Raw genomic sequence first — 22,122 nt, 5'->3', positions numbered from 1 at the left:
ATTGCCAGATTGTTCAGTGATATAATGATATAGAGATGTCATGAGAACACTTATCAATAATATAGTGATTATTTATCAGATTTTTTTTAAAGAGAGCTAGCGACACCACCATGAACTATGGCTTTATAGGCTGTGCTTTTTCTTTACCTGATGGAAAAAAAAACAGGACTAATCATAGCAAGGAGACACAGCTTATAGAGGTGGTGGTGAACTTGTGGCCCTGCCATATTATAAACAGATAGCATAGAAAAAGTCCAGCTGTTCAACTGTGTAAAAGGCTGAACATTGTGCTTTCATAATCATCGGCTTATTAGGTTAGTGGCATCAATAGCAATAGGTGACACTAACCGATGTCATGCATACATTGAAGCTGAGACAGTGAAAGTTTAATCCAGAGCTTGTTCTGCCTTTGTTCTAAAAACAATATCCTGGGCACATTTGCACTGTGGTATTAACAGAGCTGTAAGGGTGTTCTGCCCTCAGAGGGTTTCAGTTCATTGACAAATTCAGAAACACTTTATTGGCGTGTGCCAAAAAGAGTGGACTCTAAGCCACATCCAAACTAAGGATAAGGATTTTTGAGCAATATGTCACATTTATAGTGCAGATATAAGGGGATTCCTTAATGCAAACATATCAAACAAAGACATACATCAAAATACAATACACATTGTGGTACACGTATTGTTTAATACACATGTATATCCCTATATTTATGCAAAGTGGATACAAAACAAAGGCCAAATAAGGTCCATGAAGTAAATACAATTAGCTCCACCTTTATCAGCTGCAACATAAGATATGAACATTCATCTCTCTATAAGTATAATCAGATAATATATTATTCAGAAATTGGCCATTCCGCATAATGAGTATTTTGATGCTTATACTTTTTTACTTCAGCAACATTTTGAATGCAGGATTGGTATTATGATTATTAAGCACATCAATATAAACACCAAACAGATCACTTAGGCTTCAAACATGTAAAGCAAGCAGACAGAGGAACAAGAGACTTCCTTAATTAGAATAGACTTGTAAAATAAGGTGACAACAGGGTCATGTGGAAAGGTCAGATTGTCTGCATCAACACCGCAGTTAAATATTTACATTTGAGTGTGTGAGTGTGTGTGTGCACTAAACCAATCCTGAGGTAGAAATGGTTGTTAGGTCAAGCTTGAAGCAATTTTACAAATGGAGCCTTCATTGTACCTGCTGATTTCCGACTAGCTCGATATCTTGATTTTAAATTAGGAAAAAAATAAAACTGCAATAACGGACATAAAATATGGAAAACAACGGGCTGTTTAGAAAATGAATACACTGGCATCTAAAAGAACAATGTTTCAGCACTTAATCTAGTACATCATCACTTTCCATTTTCGTTTTTCCAATCACTGGATCTATATAAATGTATAATATACAAGAAATGCAATGCCATACATCTATTTATATCTAATAAAAGCTGTATGATGAAAGTGTTTGGGAAGTGACTAATATAAACCTGAAACCAAGAGAAAATTTAGGACATAATCCAAACAGATATTTCCCTCAATTATAAAGTTGACCCTATTCCACTGATCAGAAACGACTAACAAAGATTTATAAATTGTTTTGTTCTTACAAACATGCAGGCGACTTACCAAGACAGGCTGCAACTAGCCAAAGGACAAAAAAGACCTTGAAATCCTGAGCCATTGGAAAATATCTCTCTGACACAACTTCACCACAAGAAAGACAGCCAGAGAGTATGAGTATGAGTGGACAAAGCTTTAGGGCTCAGGTGTTCTCCACCGGCAGTTTTAATCATTAGCCACACCTCTGAGGGCGACACTGTGTGCTAAAGTACATTACCCGCCCAGAAAAGAAGACTTGTGGGTTCTCTTTCCATCTCTTACAAGCCATTTATCTGTTCATTTATCTTCCATGACATAGATCTGTCTCTGTCTGTATATATAAAGCCGGTCCAGACTAAGACAGAGGTGACTATAGGCATCATAAGCACAACCTCAGACGAACGTAATCTAGAGAGAATCCAAAGATAAAAAGAAGAGCTGGCCAATATGTTTTCTTTATAAAAAAGGATCTTTGGGAGGTGTAGTGTAGTGTAGTGTGAAATCATCTCAACAAAGACTTACTAAATCAGAAAAAAATTAAAATTACACTGGAGAAGATGCTAAAAAAAGCTTCCACGTTGCTTTCATAAAAACACAACAAAGTGCCGCGGTGCACTTTTTTTTTTTTAATAGGCCAACTTTAAAGAAGAAACTGACATGACATGGTTGGCTGGGGTGGCCTCTCAAAAGAAAACATATGTACAGTAGTGAATGGCGGGAAATTATTATTTTTGGATCCCACTTGAACTGTGCCACAAATGATGATGTTTGTCTATTTAAAGGACCATGCAAGTCAAGAGAGTCACAGATTTGAAAAAAAAAAGTTAAAGTAGGAGACAAATAAATACGTGTAAACAAGTAATTAGAAAGACTACACACCAAAAAGTGACATTTAAGGGAAAGGCTACGATGCCTCTGTGTTTCATACCAGAAAGGAAGTACTCACACGGGCAATGGGTCTTCCTCATTCTTTCTCTTCCTGGCTAGTAAAACAACCCTGGATAAAACACATCAGGTAAGATAATGTCTCATGAGAACATGGAACTGACATAACTAAAATGAAGGTCCAATTGGGAACAAGAAGGGGCTCTCTGGGGTGCCTGGTGACCGGTGGTTAGAGCGGGCGCCCCATATACAGAGGTTCAAATCTTCAACGCAGCAGCCCGGTTTTGATTCCCACCTGTGGCCCTTTGCTGCATGTCACCCCCTCTCTCTCTGGTTTCCTGTCACTCTTCAAAAGCTGTCACTATCGATTAAGGCACGAAAAGGCCAACAAAAAAAAATATTAAAAAAAAATAAGAGTCTCTCTTAAGTGTTAACTTGTGTTTTTTTCTCATTTGCTTGCATGAGAGTCACTTTTTTCAAACATGATTTCAAATCCAATTCAAATTAAAATTCTACAACTGACCTGGGCTCACATTAGATCTTTATTTCATCATATTCACAGTTTTCTTCACTAAATAAGTTTTTAATTAATGTTGTTCAGAGTTCGGACTCATTCTAAATCTCATGATCCATTTTATAGCTTTGGTTGGACTAAATGCATGAACACAGTAGTTTATAGCCATATATTGAACCTGTTCACTTCCTGAATATTCACATGAACATGTTTACTCTTTATGCGTTTAATGTTATAACCCCAAACTTCTCATGAAGAGTGGATTATTTCTGTTTTCTTAACATATCGAGTGGCCGATCTTTACATGAAAGCACAGTTGAGGAGGAAAGCAAAAAAAGGAGGCAATGACCTGTGCCAGTAAGGAGTCAGTGATGAATAAATGAATAGGTAACTCATGTTCTGCATTTGTAGTGTACTTGGGTTAAGAGGAAGCTCAAAATCAGAGGAGAGTTGAGCAACAGAGGTTGTTATCAATATCCTTATGTAATATCAAACCAAATCACAGCAGCACCAGGTGTTGTCACGCACATGTTTCACGGCTGAACTGATCTCCATACTGAAAAACATGTGAAACCAATTGGAGGATGAGTATGAGAACAGCCCAAAATAAAAATTCTACCTCGGTGACAGTGAGCAACACTGTTAGTCATCATTAATGATCAGTTTCAGGTTCTTTCTGAAGCAAAAAGTTTGGTTTTTTTAGTACATCTCTGCGTCAGACTTCATAAGTTACTTATAAGGGCTGCAATGAACGGGGCAGAGAAAGATTGCATTCCTTCATTTTATGAATTTATGGCACTTCCACCCGTCATCATTCAATCCTGAATGCCTTCTACAAACATGATTACTTTCCAGGATCATTTCAAAAATGACAGTTTCCACACAACCCCACAGAAGAAGCTGTGCCCAATTACTAACAAAGGTCAAGAAATGTGACTTCAGAAAGTTATTCAACCCACTTAGAACCGTCTTATCGGAAACTATGTGGCCAATAAAATGGGGTTAGGCCAAGAATAATGTGACCTTTGATCCAAAGACGTCATATGATGTGAGACTATGGGATCATGGTGTTAAATGGTTTAACAATTAAAAAATGATGGTTGCCAAGAGCTTAAAGTGAGCGTTATAACATTTGGAGAATCAAAGTGCGTTTTAAAACCGTAGGAACGCAAGTCTGAAGTTATGTTTTCAATTGAGTGAGAACTGACCTATCATCCCATCAACCAACCATAAAACGATTTTATCTCCAGGTTGACTTCGATCCCAGCTGCATATCTGAATTGACACGACTTGAGTCTTGCACCACCTCAGCGTCATCTTGGGCGTCAGTGGAAAAATGGCTTAAATGACCTAAAGATAAAACAGATAAGTACTGGTTTCCATAGGTTTCAAAACAATGGGTTTATAGATAAATAGAAACCCATCTGTTCCACATTGAATGCAAAATAACAATATTATTAAAAATATGAATATCTTGAGAAATGCTGGATTGGAACCTGCTCTGACTCTCTAATGGCCTTATAAGTTGTATAGGTTTTTAGGGATTTTAAACTTTGTTTGACATCAATTTCATTTTTCATCATCATCAATAGTAATAAGTTGAGAAAGGCACTTTTTTAAAATTTTAATCTGCATGTAAACTCTTGAATTGTATATGAATCTAATGTATAGACATATACATCATTTAAATTGTCACGGTCTTATATTAGATTAGATATTAGATTCTATCCATCACCATGATAGTCCTTACTTTCCACCCAACAATCAACATAATCACATTAAGGGTATCCAATACCAATGGTGGAAGAAGTACTCAGATCTTTTACTTCAGTAAAAGTAGTAATACCACAAGTCCTGCATTCAAAATGTTACTAAAGTAAAAAAAGTATAAGCATCAAATTGTACTTTAAGTACAAAAAGTAAAAATACTCATTATGCGGAATGGCCCATTTCTGAATAATATATTATCTGATTATACTTATTGAGAGATGAATGTTCATATCTAATGTTGCAGCTGATAAAGGTGGAGCTAATTGTATTTACTTCATGGACTTCGGTGTAGCTGAATCTATAACAATATATGTTATTTCCTTTATTGATAATATTTTGTGTAAATAAATCTGAATCTAAAATAAATTAGAATAATTGTAGTGGCGTAAAAAGTAGAATATTTCCTCTGATATGTAGTGGAGTAAAAGTATAAAGTAGCAAACATTGGAAATACTCAAGTAAAGTACAAGTACCTCAAAATTGTAGTACAGCACTTAAGTAATTGTACTTAGTTACTTGCTATGTTAAGGCTTTTTTAATAGCACATTTCCCATAAATCCCATTGCTTTGCTGAACAAAAATTATTAATCATTATATAATAAATGATATCATTTATCTCACAATCCTTTAACATACGTTAAAGTTCATGCCTCCAAAAGTGATTTTTTAAATTTTTGAACTTCACTTTTGACCTGATGTGATCACCTCAACAGTTTCGGAGCAGGTAAATGCTTCATTTCAGCGACATTTCTCCCCAGCGGGTTTTTATGAACATGTTGCCCTGAGTCAACAGAGGTGCAATTGCAGAGCAATAACGGCCACTGGGTCCTCTTTCTGACTGTAAGTCCAAAGTCACTTAGTTATGGCCATCCTTAACCCCACCCAACCTGCTGTTCCTGGCAATGATGATTGTGATTAGAGTTAGAACAACATGCTCATGTTCTTGTTCCTGAGGATTCATGAGGGAGGGAGACTGATGCCAGCTTCGCAAAAGGTGCCAGTGCCAGTCATTCCCCTGAAGACCCTTCGCTCTGAACTCAAGGAGATTACACAAAGCAAACAGGGCCAGGGCAGAAGGAACAAAATATTTATATTCTATTCTATATTATATTTATATAAGTCATGGTTCATTTCTAAAAATGTGACACATAAAAGAAAAAGAAACACATTACCCATGAAGAAATACTTCTAAAAGTCAAATTTAAATATTGGTTTGAAAGGAAGCCCATTTCAGACTAATACATATTAATACATTACATTTTTTGGTGCATCAATGTGTACATTACTTGAATGTTGAAGGTGGTAAAGAAGGGGCTAATTTGAACTAATATACCTAATCTGCTGGGTAGCATGTGCGATCAACACATCTTTATCTTAATATATAATGTAACATCATAATTTATTAGTTTATTACCTTTTTTAATTTATGTTCAATATAAACATGACATGTAACTGAAGTTATCAAATAATTGAAACTGCCTCTGAAATGTAAGGGGAGTTTAAAAAAAGCAGAAACTAGCACTCAAGTGAGGCACCTTCAAATTTGTACATAGGTAAAGTAATTGAGTCAATGTACGCGTGTGTCTTTTTTTACACTTCAACATTTAGTTTCAAAAAGCACTTTAAGCAACTGGTATTATAAAATCAACTGCCAAGATGTAATCTCAGCTCATGTCTGTCAGGAAATCCTGAGTTACTCAGTGGGAAACAGCTCCATCCTCTGGCAGCAGAGCCTCGTGTCTAAACAATTGAATAATTCACAAATAAAACTATATTATCGCAGCCCGGTCATATGACGGTTCACACACACAGTATGAGCGAGGTGCATCCGCCGTACGAATGCAAGCCAGTGTTATCTGTGCATGTTGAAGCATAAAGGCAGCAAATGTTTTTTCTTTTTCAAAACTCCCAGAGAACCTTGAGAGAATGTTTCTTAAAGGTTCTTTAAGTGTTTTGTTTAATAAAAAAAAACTCCCCATATTCAGGGAATGTGTTTTGTTTGTTTTTAAAACCTCCAGAAAAACGTATGAGAATATTCAGGGAACATTTAGAGAATGTGGCATCAAAAACTTTGGACATTGGGAGATGTCTTCAAGGATTGCATTTTTTTCAGCGATTGAACTGGAACCTGCTCAGAAACCTTGTATTGTCAGTATACATAACCGTACATCTTCTGAATGCTCCAGGTTTCTAATTTGTGGTTGTAAAGTTTCATGAGGCTGCAATTATCCAAGAGGTCACAACAGTTCACTTTATAGTGAGCTCAAGCAAAGTAATTGGGGATTAAATTCATCACACATGAATACAATTGGGCTCATTGAATTCACAGAGCTTTCCTGATATACCCAATTTATGTAACTACAAGAATGTTTAGGGACCCCAGTGTGCAGAAATGTTCGAATATTCCATTCAAGAGTAGGCATATTTGTACTGCTGGAGAAAAACTGCATGCCATTATCGTAACGTGAGGGGGAGACGTGGATAGAACCCATTTTCATTCAGATATCTTCAGGTCATCTTGAAGATTGGCATGCCAGTTTTTCTCTTGCCAAAATTTAGCCTAGCTCTGGAGAGTTTTTTAGCACGCTTTCAAACAAGCTAGTGCGTTATGGTTGGCACCATAGTTGCTTGGAATACCAATATCCTCACTGTTTGTAAAATCCAGATGCCATGTGGTTGCAACAAGTTTCATGGTAAAGGACAATAAATAAACCATTTAGTGCTGGGGAATCTGTGCTTTTGAGAGACAAAAAATCCCACACCGTGCGCTTTTTTTTTTTGTAACAAAAAGTTTTTATTGGCTTCTCTAATCCGTTCATCATCTCAATAACACAGCCTGGGAAATCATATCACGAGGGGTCTAGAACAAATAAGACAAGGGAATGGGGAGGCTTCTGCTACAAAATTTGGTATTGAGGTGACAGTCAGAAAAAAAAGCCATACAAAAATGTCTTTTATCATGCATACTGGAGAAAAACTCAAAAAGAATTGAGAACACACATTTTTAGTGTTTTTTGTACATTTTTGTAAACAATATCCTTCTAGAGATCATATCAAAACACATATGGCAAGTAACAAAAATAAAGGATATAACATGAGAAAAATGAATGTTCTATGAGGCATCTAGAATGCAACACTGCTTGGCGTGGATGTTTTTACAGAAAGAAAAAAAAAAAGACATACATTTGCATTTTGACGAGTCATTCGCTCTATAATTGTAAACAGGCAGTGTTAAATGATTATACAATATGTCGGACCTATACTACAAATATGTCCACTACATAAATGAAATGCGTGTCCCTGCTTTCTTACATTTTTAGTGATATGAGGTATATTTAGGTCAATCTTATTGTCTTTTTTTCTCAGTTTCTCACCCACTCTTTGTTTCTCCTTTAAAAAGCATAGTGTGTGTTTTGGAGTGAGGTGGCTGGTCAGTCAGTCTTTGTTCCCTGTGATCTGAGCAGCTTCAAAGTCTCTTGGCTGTGGAGCTCACAGACATAGGAAAAGGAAAGGGGGTGGGGGGTGGGGTGACTCGGCTCACAGGAAATCAACTAAATTAAATATCAACCCTGGCTGCCGGGATAGAATGGCTTTAGCCACGGAAGACAAAGAAGGCCATTGTTTATTCTTGTGAGTGCAGGGCTGCATTTTGGGGACAGGAGGTGGGTATAACATGTCTTGTTTCTTAACTGTATTAATGAAGCAGTTTCTTGCAATTTCTACAACAGTGGGGTTAAAAAAAAATCATAAAAAAGTAGAGGGGAGGAAAGGAGCGAGGGGGGTCGAGGTCCGGTGATTACTTGCCAAAAATATCTGCAACGGAGTTCTGTTGTGGCCAGTGAAGAATAAATAAAAGGGTTTAGGTATGCATCCAACATACCCATGGGTTCAAAGATACAAGGGTTCCAGCATGTCAGCCCATCTCTCAAAACACTTAAATACAAAGAGGTACTCTCAGAATATTGTATAACAAAATTATGGCAAATCATCTTTTTACAACATCACCCGACAAACCGTAAGAAAGAAAAAAAAAAAAAAAGTCCCCCCTAGCCCGCTCTTCTACCCTTGAGAAAAAGCAACAACATACATTAAGATGCCCATGGTCATGCCTAGTCAACCCCTATCAAACCCCATTAAACAATAACCCAGCCCTCCCTCCCGCCCACACGCCTACCCACCATCCCCTCCCTCCCTCCCTCCCTCCCAACCCCCATTCACAGTTTTCTCCTCTTAAAAATAAAATTAATAATCATTAGCATAATAATCACGTATCACATATGCAAATTGAATGAGTTGTTGCTTCCAATGATGATTTGTTTTTTAAAAAAGTGCTTGTTTGATTCCATTGACACAAGAAGGAACAGCAAGGAGTGGAGTTAGAAAAATGGTGACTTAAAAAAAAAAATCACTTCAGCAACAGCATGATGAAAGGATCACAGAATGATGTTCATTGCTTTCAGAGACAGAGGAACAGCAAATCTGTATCTTTTCTACTGGCCACTGGTAGGCACAATCAGAGGAGTGGATGGTTAGACGGGCGTCATCAACTGATGCTTAAAAGGTGGAGTCTGCGATTCTGGAAGATTGTTGATCTTTGAACTCCACACACTAACAAATACCAGATTTACCGGTCCTCTCGCTCCTGCCGTCTCTCTGTATACACCCATGGCCCTTCACCTTTCCTGTGCACGTTTGGAATGGTGTTGTGTGGCCAGGTCCGAGCCACTATCTTTGTTTGTCCTAACAGAGCCAGGGCTGTGTATGTACACCAGATTTGTTTTCAGTGCGCGCACACAGGACATATTTTTGCTGAATTTGACAAAAGGCCTATTGGATTAAAATCACAGACTCCACCTTTAATGGCAACAGTCAGCTTTGTTCGAACATCCTCTTCACCTCAAAACATGCTGAGTGCTGAACTCCACTACAATTTATACTACCTTGTGTACACATGCGGCTCTCAAAAGAAATGTGGATATCTTCACATTGACACAACAGTACCATAATCTCAACAAAGCTACACGCAGTAGAAACCAAACATGATCATGTATTGTAATTTGTTGTTCTGATGAGTTTAAAAAAAAAAAAAAAACACAAAATCAAAGCTTCGTAGTCTCAAAGTACACCTGTAAAAACTGTGCTAATTGCATCTCATAATACAAAGTCTTATTACACAATTTTGCCTATTTTCCTGAGTTAATACGTTTCTTGTAACAGACAATATATACTTTTTTGCCATTTGAATTCTGGGCCTTTCCCTGCCACAAATGTTATTATTGAACTTATCAACATTATTCATTATTACTTTACAATGGTATGATGATTGGTAAAACACAAGGGTTCAGAAAAAAAAAAAAAAAAAAAATCAAGCAAGTTTATAGCTACCCTCTACATGTTTTAAATTACATTTAAATCTACGGTACGTTCATATCAAAATCACTACTCTTAAACAAAAATGAAGCGACTAAATACATAATAAAAATGAGAATATTTTAAAAAATTGCATTTGAGGCCATGAAAGACCCTCCCTGGTCATTTTGTATTAACATTTAATGGCAGTGTTTAAAAACATAACTTTGCTACAAGAACAAAATTAGGATGGGTATAGGGACTGTATGGACAGTAACAGAACAGCCGCCTACTGGATTCACCTCGTTTGACCCTTATCTGAAACTTTGGCTTGTCTGGGTTTTTGATCCTGTACTCACTGGCTCACTGACGTCAGCTAACAAACTCGTATACCCTGAGAATTCTGACACTGGAGTCCGTATTCGGTGGTCAACCTCTGCCCCAGGATCACTGCCATAGCTCAGGGGGGTTCGCCGCCCTGACTTGAACTGGGAGCCAAAAGCCTGGGCGAAGTTCTCAATCTGGTACGTGGCTTCTTTAGGGGGGTTCAGTGGGGACAGGTCTGGGTAGCTGGAGCCATTGGTGGGTGCAGCGCTCCCTCCAGCCTTGGGCTGCTGCCCCTTGGAGCCCTCTGTTGCTGCAGTCAGGTCCTGGGGAGGTAGGTTGAAGGTGCCGGGGGAGTGCTGCTTCTCCAACTGCTCGGTCAGCTCCTGAGATGGAGTCAGCTGCTGGTGGCTAGTTGGTTCCAAGCTGATGTGGTAGCCTGCCTGGGAGGGGGACCCGACGAGCATGCCATAGTGGGACTTTGAGGAGGATGAGGAGGAGTTCGACAAAGGGGCGACGATGGGCAGTGGGGAGGAGACAGCAGGCGGGTAGCCACAATCCAGTGGGGAGGTGGTGTACACGTGTTTGTCTGAGAACAAGGGCCCTGTGGGACTGGAGCTGCTGGACAGGAGTGGGAAAGGCCCTGTTTGGCCAAGGCTGGGGAAGGGTCCACTATGGCTGGTGCGCTCCAGGGCCTGCAGGAGGAACTTGGAGTACTCACTCATCACTGCTGTCTTGTCACCACCGTTAGGAGAGTCATCCTCTAGTTCAGGGGTAACAGGGGCTGCTGGCTGGAGGTCTACGTGGTGTGGGTGGTCTGACAGGTCGAAAGTCACGTCATGGTGGTGTGTCCCCTCTGGCTTATGGCTATAATGGTCTAGCAAGCTTTGCAGAACCTCATCTGGAATGCCCGACTTGTCGTGCTTGAGTTCCAAAGGCGAAGTATCCAGCATAGCCAGCGTGGGCTCAGGTCCCAGGGAGCCCTGGATGACACTATTGCCCTGAGATGACATGTGCAGTGGACCGGCTCCATAGTCATTGTTAACTGCATGGAGGTAACGCCGCTTTTTCACAAACTGCATTGCATCATCATAGTTGCTGCTGGTAGTAGGCCCCTGCTTGTTTCCACCGGCTCCTTGGAGTAGACCCATGTTATCAAGACCGGAAACCTCCACATGATCCATGGAGTCAGGCTTCTGGCCCAACCGTTTGTGTTCGTCAGCACTGTCTTCTAGAGAGAGCAGGCCCTTGTCCAGGCCCTTGCGGCCAGCTTTTTTAAAGACCAATTTGGGAGTACGTCCCTGCATGTTGGGTCCAGAGCCTGAGGGGTGCTCCATGCTGAAGTCCTGCAGGCCCAGGTCACGGGCCATCCCCCCAGAGGACGAGGCTGTTGATGCTGAGGCATTCTTCTTCCTCTTGCGCTCACCGCCCTCCCCATTTTTGGACTTGGCCCTCTTGCGTCCGGAGGTGGTAGAGTTTCCCTGAGTGAGTGAATAGCTGCCCTGGCCTAACTCCGCTTCGCTGAGCTCCAGCATGCTTGGGTCCAGGCCCTTCTTTATGGCTTCTCCACAAGTCCGTTTGTGCTTCAGTAACCGGTCTGTTCTTGAGAAAAACTAAAAGTGGACAGAGGGAAAACAGATGAAGAAAAGAGAGGCATATGAGCTTTTTCATTTTTTATTTTTATTTTATATATAAATAAACTGCTGATGTACCATTGAATTATATGAGAGAACATGACATTCCCTGACCTCTGACATCTAATCCTGTTGAGACAGGGCTTTATAAAGGGATTTAAGTGTGGGAGGAAAGACAACATTTTGAATTGCCCACATGCTTACGATAATAATGCATGTTACTCATACACACTATTCAAAAAAGGATCATTCAAAAAGCATTATAGGTATGTACAAAGCCAATTAAATTAAATTACAAAACAAAACAGTGGTAGGCTATTTATTAAACACACTACGTGTAACCTACTTGTTGGCAGGTATCGCAGCGATATGGCTTCTCGCCACTGTGTGTCCTTTTGTGTCGCTCCATATGGTACTTCTGGATAAAGCGCATGTTACACTGGTCACAGCTAAAAGGCTTCTCTCCTGCAAAAGACAGATGACAGCCAGCGTTGTGTCACAACAGCAACGTTGACATAAACTGATACTCCAGACAAGTGAAGGCATTCATTCCAATACACTTCAGTATATTTAGGTGCAGAAACTCACCGCTGTGGATCTTCTCGTGCCGCTGGAGGAGATACTTCTGAATGAAGCTCATGTTACACTGACTGCACCGGAAAGGCCTCTCACCTGTGCGATCAAGAGTACAACAATCCGCTCACCACATTAATTAACTCCCAGCCTATCACGTAACTGTGCTTACCATGGTCATAATGACACATGAAGCTGTGGAATTTGGTCAAATACCTTGTGCATGAATACACATCAAAATAAGATGTAGACCCACAAACTAAACAGTCCAACACTAACAATATGTTAAGATATGCTGAAGTAGGGCCGGGAAAGCAAAGGGTTGTCCAAATGACATAAATATTTCCATAACAGTTTGCAACCGGTTTTCAACATTATGTTATTATATTATATTATATTAGATAACCTAATTGTGGCACAGGTCCCCTTTATAGAAAGAAAACGTTTCATACAAGAACACTTTATTTTCTACGTCTAAATTGTAATAAACCCATACTCCAGACAGAGACCGTTTGTCAGATAAAAGGTACTCTTTAAATAATGACAAAACAAGAAAAAATATTTAAACCAAACTGAGGTTGTAAAAAAGCTCCCTTTTCCTTTAAATCATTTATGAGTTCAAGTTCAAAGAGCCGAGCGAGGAATTCCCAGCAAAGACAATGACTAAGACGGCCAGAAATACATGAGTAATCATTGAGTCATCCCTGACATTAGCAGTCGTCTGGTTTTCAAGTACATGCCTCAAGCACTCACGTTAAGGGGGAGATTAGTAGGAATGGAGAGTAATGAAGAGTGTAATTTAATGACTGAATGTTTGAGGAGCACTGTGTTCATTAATGGTAAATTGTTTTTTGTGCAACATGGGTAACATAGCATTATACCAGATTCCATGCAAATAGATCTGGGGCTGTTAATTTAATCGTTACAACAGGGGTCTAAAACTCAATCATGCTTTTATTATAGTTTAGATTTGTCAGCTACAATAAGGCCTGACCGTACGTCTCTTGTTATTATGTAGCAGAGGGAACACAAACTGCCTCATGGATCTGCTCTTCTTTTGACTCAACATACCCTGTGTAAAGTTTGCATTGCTTTTTTAAGCAGAGAAGATGTAATCAGCAAAGTCTGCAATGGTGCATTTGGTGAAAACAGTATTGGGCGTAGCTAGTTTCAACATTTTAACCAAGACATAATTTAAACTGATACATTTTAGTAAAATACTGACGACAGTCCACGGAAACATTAAGGCACTGACAAGCAGCGAAAGTCTCTCACCTGTGTGTATAAGCACGTGTCTGCGCAAGTGGTAGGAGCTGCGGAAAGCAGCATTACAGTGCTCACAGATATGTGGTTTTGAGCTGGGGGACAGACAAGCTCCATCTGCATCTAACATCATGGCCTACAAGAAGAAGAAAAAATAAGTACAAGATACTGTTGACTTTTCTTCATCATGTTAGTGCAGCACAAACTATTTAAGGCTAAAGGCATTCTTTTCATTTGTAGATATCTTTCAGCCAAAGAACACATTGTTCTGGTGTAGTGACGGAGATGAGGAAAACAGATGAGTGACTGACCTTTGCAGCATCGTTGCGTTTCCTTCGTGCTTTGCCTCCCTGCCCATCCCCATTGCTCCTCCGCCCTCTTCTACCTGAGGACTCTTTTGGCTCTTTACCTGGTCTTCCATGCATCTAAGGACAAAACAACAAGTTAAGTATATCGCAGTCTATAAATGGCTAACAGAGGCAGAAATTGCTCTATACATATCTATATTAGAGATGTCACGATACCAAAAATTTAGTAGTCGGTGTCAATACCAGGGAAATTACACGATTCTCAAAGCCAATTCTATACCACGGTAAAAAAACATAAGGATTTTTAAAGATCCCCTTTAATTAAACATGAAGGTCTTTATTAGCAAATTTGCAAAATATTAAAATACCATTTCTACAACACACATTCAGAATATAACAGAACACAGTACAACCATTGGCCGTAGTACTTTCATTCATTCATACATTCTACAGAATGCACACATTGGCACCAACACACACACACACAAACACACCTAATTGATAACAGTAGATATAAGACAGCCGGTTTGCAATGCCATGTGAGGTTCACAACCTCGTGACCTCCTACTTCTAAATGCAAGTATGACTTGAACACTCACTATACTGCCCCAACTGGTTCTGGAAGACAGACAGCACTGAAAATTACTGTGCCTCAAAAAAATCAAAAGGTATCGCAAGTATCGGCTCTTGTGACATCCCTACACACACACACCTCACACACAGACACTTCTTACCGGTTCTCCAAGGGAACGAACGTTGCTGAGGCTGAGGTCATGCAGGAGCATGTTCTGGTGATTTTGGTGGTGGTTGCCGAAAGACATGTCCGGCATGTCAGTAACACTCTTCCCCGCGCCCCCTCCAACACAGTTCATCCCTACACCTCCACCTCCGCCATAAAGGGGCATACGGTAATCCAGCTCGCTTAGCCGCTCCTGCTTAATGCCCATGCTGTGGAGGAAGCCCCCTGTGTTCACAGCAGTGGCTCCCTGGTGTTCTGGGGGCGAGTCGCGTTCTTTCTTCAGGATCATCTCCTGAGGAAGCTCGCCCATAACGGACTGGGAGGCCAGCCGCGTAAAGCTGGTGACAGGCGGCAGGTGGCTGAACATAAGCATACCTGGTGCAAAATTGGGATCCATGCCACCGTTGCGCAAAAACTCATTGCCTAATTTGTCTTGAATAATACTCATGGTGGTGGTTTTGCTTTGTGCAGGGAAGAAGGAGGGCAATAAATCTAAAGAGGAATGCAGGAGAAGAATATCCTGAAAGAGAGGGCACACAAAAAAAGAGTTATGTTTTGATTATTTCATACCTAAATAAGTATACAATCCAAATTAATCATCACATTTTGTTCTGAGTTTGTACGGTTGACTCTTATCAGTCTAGCCAGCTGAGTAAATTTAGCTACTGCAATATATCGCCTTCGCAGTTTGAACTATGTGCACTACAATGTTCTCCGATTTTCCTCCCAGTCGCCCATTAATGACTTAATTGGATTTATTAGGCTTTGCGGAAGCGCTGCGTACAATAACTGGAAACCCTAATGAATACATTACATTCAAACAGACAAAAAAAGAACTGTCACAAGAAACCTGAATTAAAATAAATACCTCACTTTGAGCAACTCTGAAATACAGCAGAGCAAATCAAATCAAAACACTTTTATCAGTGATATTAATAGAATAGAAATACTTTATTGATCCCAAGCTGGGGAATTGCAGTATCAATTAATAAACTCTTATTAACAGCTAGTAATTTAAGCATCATAAGTACAGAACTATTTTATGTAGTCTACTGTAGACATTACAAAAAATATAAAGGCAGAGACTCCATTTCCAATGTGACCACCACTTTTGGCTCAAATTCCACATCAACCCCCAAAGGAAATAAAATCAGTCAGACATTATGACCAGGTATACAAAGAACGAGAGAATCAGAAATACTTTAATAATCCCGGGGGGAATTATCTAATCAGAAATAATAAGCACCCATTTAATAAAGTGACTTAAAAATAAAAACGGGGACGCTCTGCTCCTCATCAAAATACAGGTTTCAGGACTTGAAGTATATATATATATAGATTATGATCTATATTGGTAAAAAAAAAATAATCAAGAGTTGCCTCTGAAATATTCAAGCCACACACCGTATTGTTCTACTTGCGGAATTTAGCACCACATGTGTCTTGGACTGTAGCCAACATCAAATCTGTGCAGTAGCTTGATAGCTTTTGGACAGACATCCTTATTTGATGCATGCTGGACCACCCCGTTTGCATTTGCATGGCTAAAACGCCAACGTGAATGAATAAAAAGCTGGGGGCATTGGTGCAATATTGTCAAATTAATCGGTCCACTACACTTGCCTAAAACAAACCGATATTTATGTCAAATACAGCGAGACATTTCAGTCAAAGTGCTCAGATACAGTTGGTTATTAAATGGTACATGTATCGAAACGAGCACAGAAGAGCTGGAGAGAGATTTTCTTTTTTGGTTTTCCAGACCAGACGACCATTTGGCGACGCGACACCGAATTCAACAGAAAGGCGGATGAGCTTTTGTGATGCATAATAGTTAGCCTGCTAAGTTAGCATAGCGAGCTAGCCGATTAGCCACAAACGAGACACAATCAACGCACCTCTATGCCTCTCAACCAAAACAATAGGCTAAAACGCCCCCCAAAACAAGATTTGTCATTCAAATAAAGTCACAACCACACTCAAAGTTTTGAAGTATCAAATAAGTAATATATGTAGTAAATAAATGTCCAATTTGATCCAATGTAATGTAGCCTGTGTGACCTAAATGTTGCTAGCCGGGGAGCTAAGGCTAAAACAGGATCGGATGCTCTAATAAACGCATTTATTGGCTATTTAAGCGGTAATATATGATGGGGTAACACTCTTAAGCCAAATAGCATGAAACAATCAAAAAAATACAATAACAGTAGATAAGGCGGAATCAAACAGCAAGTTTTACCTAAAAGTCGGGTCATAAATTGCTCATTCTCCAATTTCCCAAAGCTTTGATGACGCTCGTGAAATCAAATCTGTCTGCGAGCGACAACGCTGGCGCTCTATTTATTGTTCGCTAACTTTAGCTGTAATTACAAAAACAGATAATGCTTACCGGTACATTTCTCAGCGACTGCGGTACATGTGGACCTCGGATCCAGTGACCGAGCTAAATAAAAACTGTACGCTTCTCTGAGGCAGCTGTGTTTATAACAATCAAGCTGCCATGAGCTAGCTCGTTAGCTGCTAGCTGCCCCCCGACTGAAAACCCGCATTACGGCCCATGCAACAGAAACAATGATGCTGGGTCTCACTGTGCATCTCCAGCCAGACACTTCGCGTATCTCGACAAAGCCAGAGCGTTCACCACGAATAAAAGTAAATGTCCTGTCCCACTCACCTACACATGACCGCAGTTGGTTTCAAACGTGCCTGTATTCTCTCAATATTCGCCGCTTTTCGGGGTTTTATTGCCAAAACATTGTTCTCCGGCGGTCGCTGCTTTCGTCCATCTTGTCCTGGCGCGGGGAATTCTGGGTGTTAGTAGCGGACGGGTCGTGAGAGGAGACAGGCGAAGTGCCTCTGAGGTTTCGAGAGAGAGAGAGAGAGAGAGGGAGCCTCACTGGACAACACAAGAAGTATCCCTGTGCACTATTTAACACTATGAACACCCAGTTCACATCACCGTGAACACATACTGTCAGGGAGAGAAGACATAGCGTCGTGCAACTCGTTGTGTTTGCATGAAATACAGGACAAAAGAAAAGATGCATTAACATGTCTCCTTAAACAGCACATCAAACTAGGCCTGCTCATTTTACAACTTTACATTTCATTGTTAGAAACAAAGGTATTGATATTATTAAGCTGCTGTAATACTTGTTAAGGTTAGGTAAGTTAGTCTACATTACTTGGTACCCCAGAAGTAATAGACACTGTTTCGATGAATCTGATAAATGAAAAGAAATGCAATACAATCTTTATTCTCAAATTTGAAGACTATATCATGCAGTGGTTGAGTAAGGCTGTAGTGTGTATGTTTGCATGATATATGCTATTTTTCACATCCCTTTTCTCTCTGTACATAGGCTTTTCATAATCATTATCACTTTATTGGTTATATATCAATTAAATATATGATAAATTATAAGAACAAATAGAAATATGTAAACATTTGTACAATATACAATATATATACTCTATACTTTATGGATATGAATAAGAAATAAGTGAAATATGTGTTGTATACAATAGGCCTATAACAACAATATATATGAATATATAGTAGGGCCAATTCAAAGATTATATATAGCAGCCAGTATAGTGCATTTTTGAGCTGGAATGAAAACAGATTTTATGTGGGTTGTGCACCTTTCTGCACAGGTACTCAGAAGGCTAGTTTCTTAAAAAAATAACTATTAAAGTACTTAATGTACTGCAAAATTGCTCGTGTCAATTTTTAAATTTCCTACCAAATTGATAAAAGTCAGCATTTCATGGGTTGAAAATGGCTCAACAGCCTATCTTATGTTTTGAATCAGTCCTAACCTTACAAGGTTGATGCTGAGATAGGTGCAATTATGATCAGACCTGGGGGTGAGGGGGAAGTTTATTTAGCATTATTATACTATTTATTACATTGTCAACCAATTCTAGAAATGCACACTGATATGTCTGTGATATGCAGATGATAATATCAGCTGACCAATATACAGTATCAGGCTGGCTCCAAAAATTAGTGTGTGTGCAGGCGTCCTATATACAGAGGCCAAAAGTCTTTGACACAGGAGCCAAGGGTTTGACTCTGACCTTCGGCCCCTTGCTGCATGTCGCCCCCTCTCCCTCTCCCCCATTTCCTATCTCTCCTGTACAATAACAAAAGGCAAACACAGCCATAGAAATAATCTTTAAAAATGCCATAGTAAACCCAGGTATTGGTAAATGGTAAACGGACTTGAACTTGTAAAGCGCCTTTCTAGTCTTCTGACTACTGTACACACGGCAGGTAGCCACTGCAGAGGCAGGTAGCCACTGCAGAGGCTACCTGCCGCATTATCTAATCATTCAAATCACCTTCACACACCCATGCACAGCACAGGCAGCAATTTGGGGTTCAGTGTATTCAGTATTGTAGAGTTAATAGATATATTGCCCAAGGCAAATTTCCCACCGGGACAATAAAGTCTATCTTATCTTATCTTATCTTAATTTATAAATAAATAAATATTTATGGGTTTGTAGCTGCTGACAGGTGTGAACTGTGTCCAAGGGCCAGTCTATTGACTCAGTGCTTGATCTCCAGGGAGAAGATGAAGAGTTTGATGGCCACAGGAAGCTCAGCTCAGATACAGAGACTTGCACAGATGTGAGTAACATAGACAAAATTAGGGATGTAATGATCCAACTTTGCACTCCCCATGTCTCAACTCAAGGAATCGGCTGATACAGATTACCATTTTGATACTAGTGCGCTCACTTATTAAGATCATTTTTTATCAGCTCAGGTAACATGAAGCCTGTGATTGAGGCCTTACAGTTTGAGTTAGAAGCCTGCAACGACTTACTGGTAGGAGAAAGGGTCAGGGTCTAGGTAATTTTTATTAATTACACATTTCAATTGGGATTTTGCTTTACTGTAGTATATTCCTAAAAAAACAAAGATGGTGGGGATAAGTCAGGGCCTATTGTTTTGCCCTCTGCTGTTTTATTCTTTAGATTGAATAGACTATCTTCTGTTAATATGAGGGGGATTCAAGATGATGAGAGAGTAGTTTCCTTTAAAAATGTCAAGGCACTACATTTGTGGTTGGTAGAACTGGTTACTTCGATTGCTTACATAATAATGCTTGAAAGCTTTCTTTATCGCCATTGATGCATTTTCATTTGACATTCAGTATCAGCAAGTAGGATACTGTTTAGTTGTTTTCTGCTGCTCATATAGCATACATAGCAAAAACACACTGAAAGCAACTCATTTAAACCAAAAACTGAACAAACTCGGGTTTCATTATCAACTTGTAATTGCCAGTTATCAGATTAATAGAGTTCCTGGCATGTGTTTCACAGGAGCTTAAAGCAATAAACTGAAATAATAAAATAGCAGTTTGATGTGACTGCAGTGGATTACATTTGAGTTGACTCATGAGATCACTCGTGTTTGAATTTTGTTTGCCGATAGTATAAAGACCTTTCATGTGCAGTACATTTGTTAGGTGAATTATAGCACATTTCTGTCAAAAATGAAAAAAGAAAACACTTACATTTGTATTGAATATTGTATTTAGCTGGGTAATCATTCGGTGTCTTTGTTATCACAGCCCCGGTCCTCTGTTCATACAAAACTGCCACTATCAACTTCCTGCTGGCCTGGGACTACGTCCAACTGGGTGTCTCCTTCTTTCTGTTCTCCCTATTACTTCCTTTATTCCCATTTAATTAAAACAGCATGATAAATGGACTGTTCACAATGTCACAAAAGTCTCTGTGCATTCAAACTTGATATTCCTGGCTGGTGGGACTAGTGCCATTACCTGCTTACACATGGTGATACAATCTTGCTATTGAAGAAATACACAAAACAGAAGCAGTGTTGGTCACATAGGGACCAACAAGGTCTCCAAATTGTGTAAGTAGCTTTGACAACAAATAGTCATATTAATTTGATAATATTCCCAAAAGGACTTGGTATGAAGCGAGCTTAGCTTATAGGCTATAGTAATTCCCCCTGGGGGAAAATTGGGTTACGTTACAATTGCTCCGATTCCAGAACATAAATCCATGGTCTATAAACACTGATACATACAAGAAAAATATGAATAAGAAATATGTATGTAAATATATATAAATTATGCTCCAATATGAAATATATAGAAAAACTAGAATACAAATATATACTACACTATATAGAAAAAAAAAAAAGGAAATATGTGAAAATATGTATACTACAATATAAATAATAATAATGCTAGAAAATGGGATCTATGATTAAGTGTATTGAAATGCAAGACTATAAATAAATAAGAACATACGTGCATTAACAGTAGAAATGCGATATTAATGACAGAGTAAACCTGAGTATTGCAATTTATTGTTATTGTACAGAGTTCTTGCACAAAATGATTGTAATTTTATTCCATTTTCTGAACGACCCCAACTAAAATATAATTTGGTGGAGACATTTCTTTGCCATTTGTCCATTTCAAATGGAGTATTGTATAGTCTATGATGCGCTTCATATCTAGCTTTTACCTCAGGTTTACTTCCACTGCAGTAACACTAGGGGGAACCAAATAGCCGCCAATACCCAAAAATGCTTAGAATAACCAATTGTATAGTACAGTGTTCCCTTCCAAACACAATTATTCAACAGGAAACACCTTTAAAAGTCATGTGCAAAAATAAAAATAAAATGAAAGACCAAAAGGCTTCCCCCTGTTGATGTCGGAGTTTCGTTGTTTACTCGCTCTGATGCTTTTACCTGACTGGGTACAGGCCAAAACAACAAAATACATTTCCCTCTCTGTACCCTCACATCAGCTACCCCACCCCCGTGAAAGAGGAATTATCCACCCGTGCCGCAATTCGTCTACAGTCTTTAATTTAAAGTCACTCCTACCAGAGCGTGTTCCCTCAGGCAGAAGAGCGCACTGTAGCCTGCTATTCACTATCACAGGTCTGTTCAAGCAGCACCTCAGTGGATCTACCAAGGACAGCCTTTAAAGCAGTTTGAATGCAGCTTTTGTTTTAAATGTATTTTTTTTTCTCTTCCCTGGATGAGACCTGAACAAAAAGTTGGCACTCTCAGCGGACTCTTTTGCGCAAAGGACCGAGTCTGAGTCATGTATTGCGCAGGGTCTCTGCTCACTTGCGATTA

At 39.4% G+C, this 22,122-nt stretch overlaps 1 protein-coding gene across 1 annotated transcript; it reads right to left on the bottom strand.

The window, feature by feature from the left end:
- Nucleotides 1-9,704: 9,704 nt before the first annotated feature.
- On the bottom strand, nt 9,705-17,758 carry LOC310960658 (zinc finger protein 281-like). Its single transcript, XM_083932416.1, has 7 exons — nt 17,650-17,758; nt 14,971-15,495; nt 14,240-14,353; nt 13,941-14,064; nt 12,681-12,764; nt 12,439-12,557; nt 9,705-12,071 (listed from the first exon to the last, which is right to left on the bottom strand). Exons 2-7 carry the CDS (start codon nt 15,421-15,423, stop codon nt 10,449-10,451), a joined length of 2,517 nt encoding a protein of 838 aa, XP_083788542.1. The 5' UTR covers nt 15,424-15,495; nt 17,650-17,758; the 3' UTR covers nt 9,705-10,448.
- Nucleotides 17,759-22,122: the final 4,364 nt, after the last annotated feature.

This window comes from Echiichthys vipera, assembly GCF_963691815.1.
Source record: "Echiichthys vipera genome assembly, chromosome: 18".
NCBI lineage: Eukaryota > Metazoa > Chordata > Actinopteri > Perciformes > Trachinidae > Echiichthys > Echiichthys vipera.
This window is presented reverse-complemented; position numbering and strand designations above follow the sequence as displayed.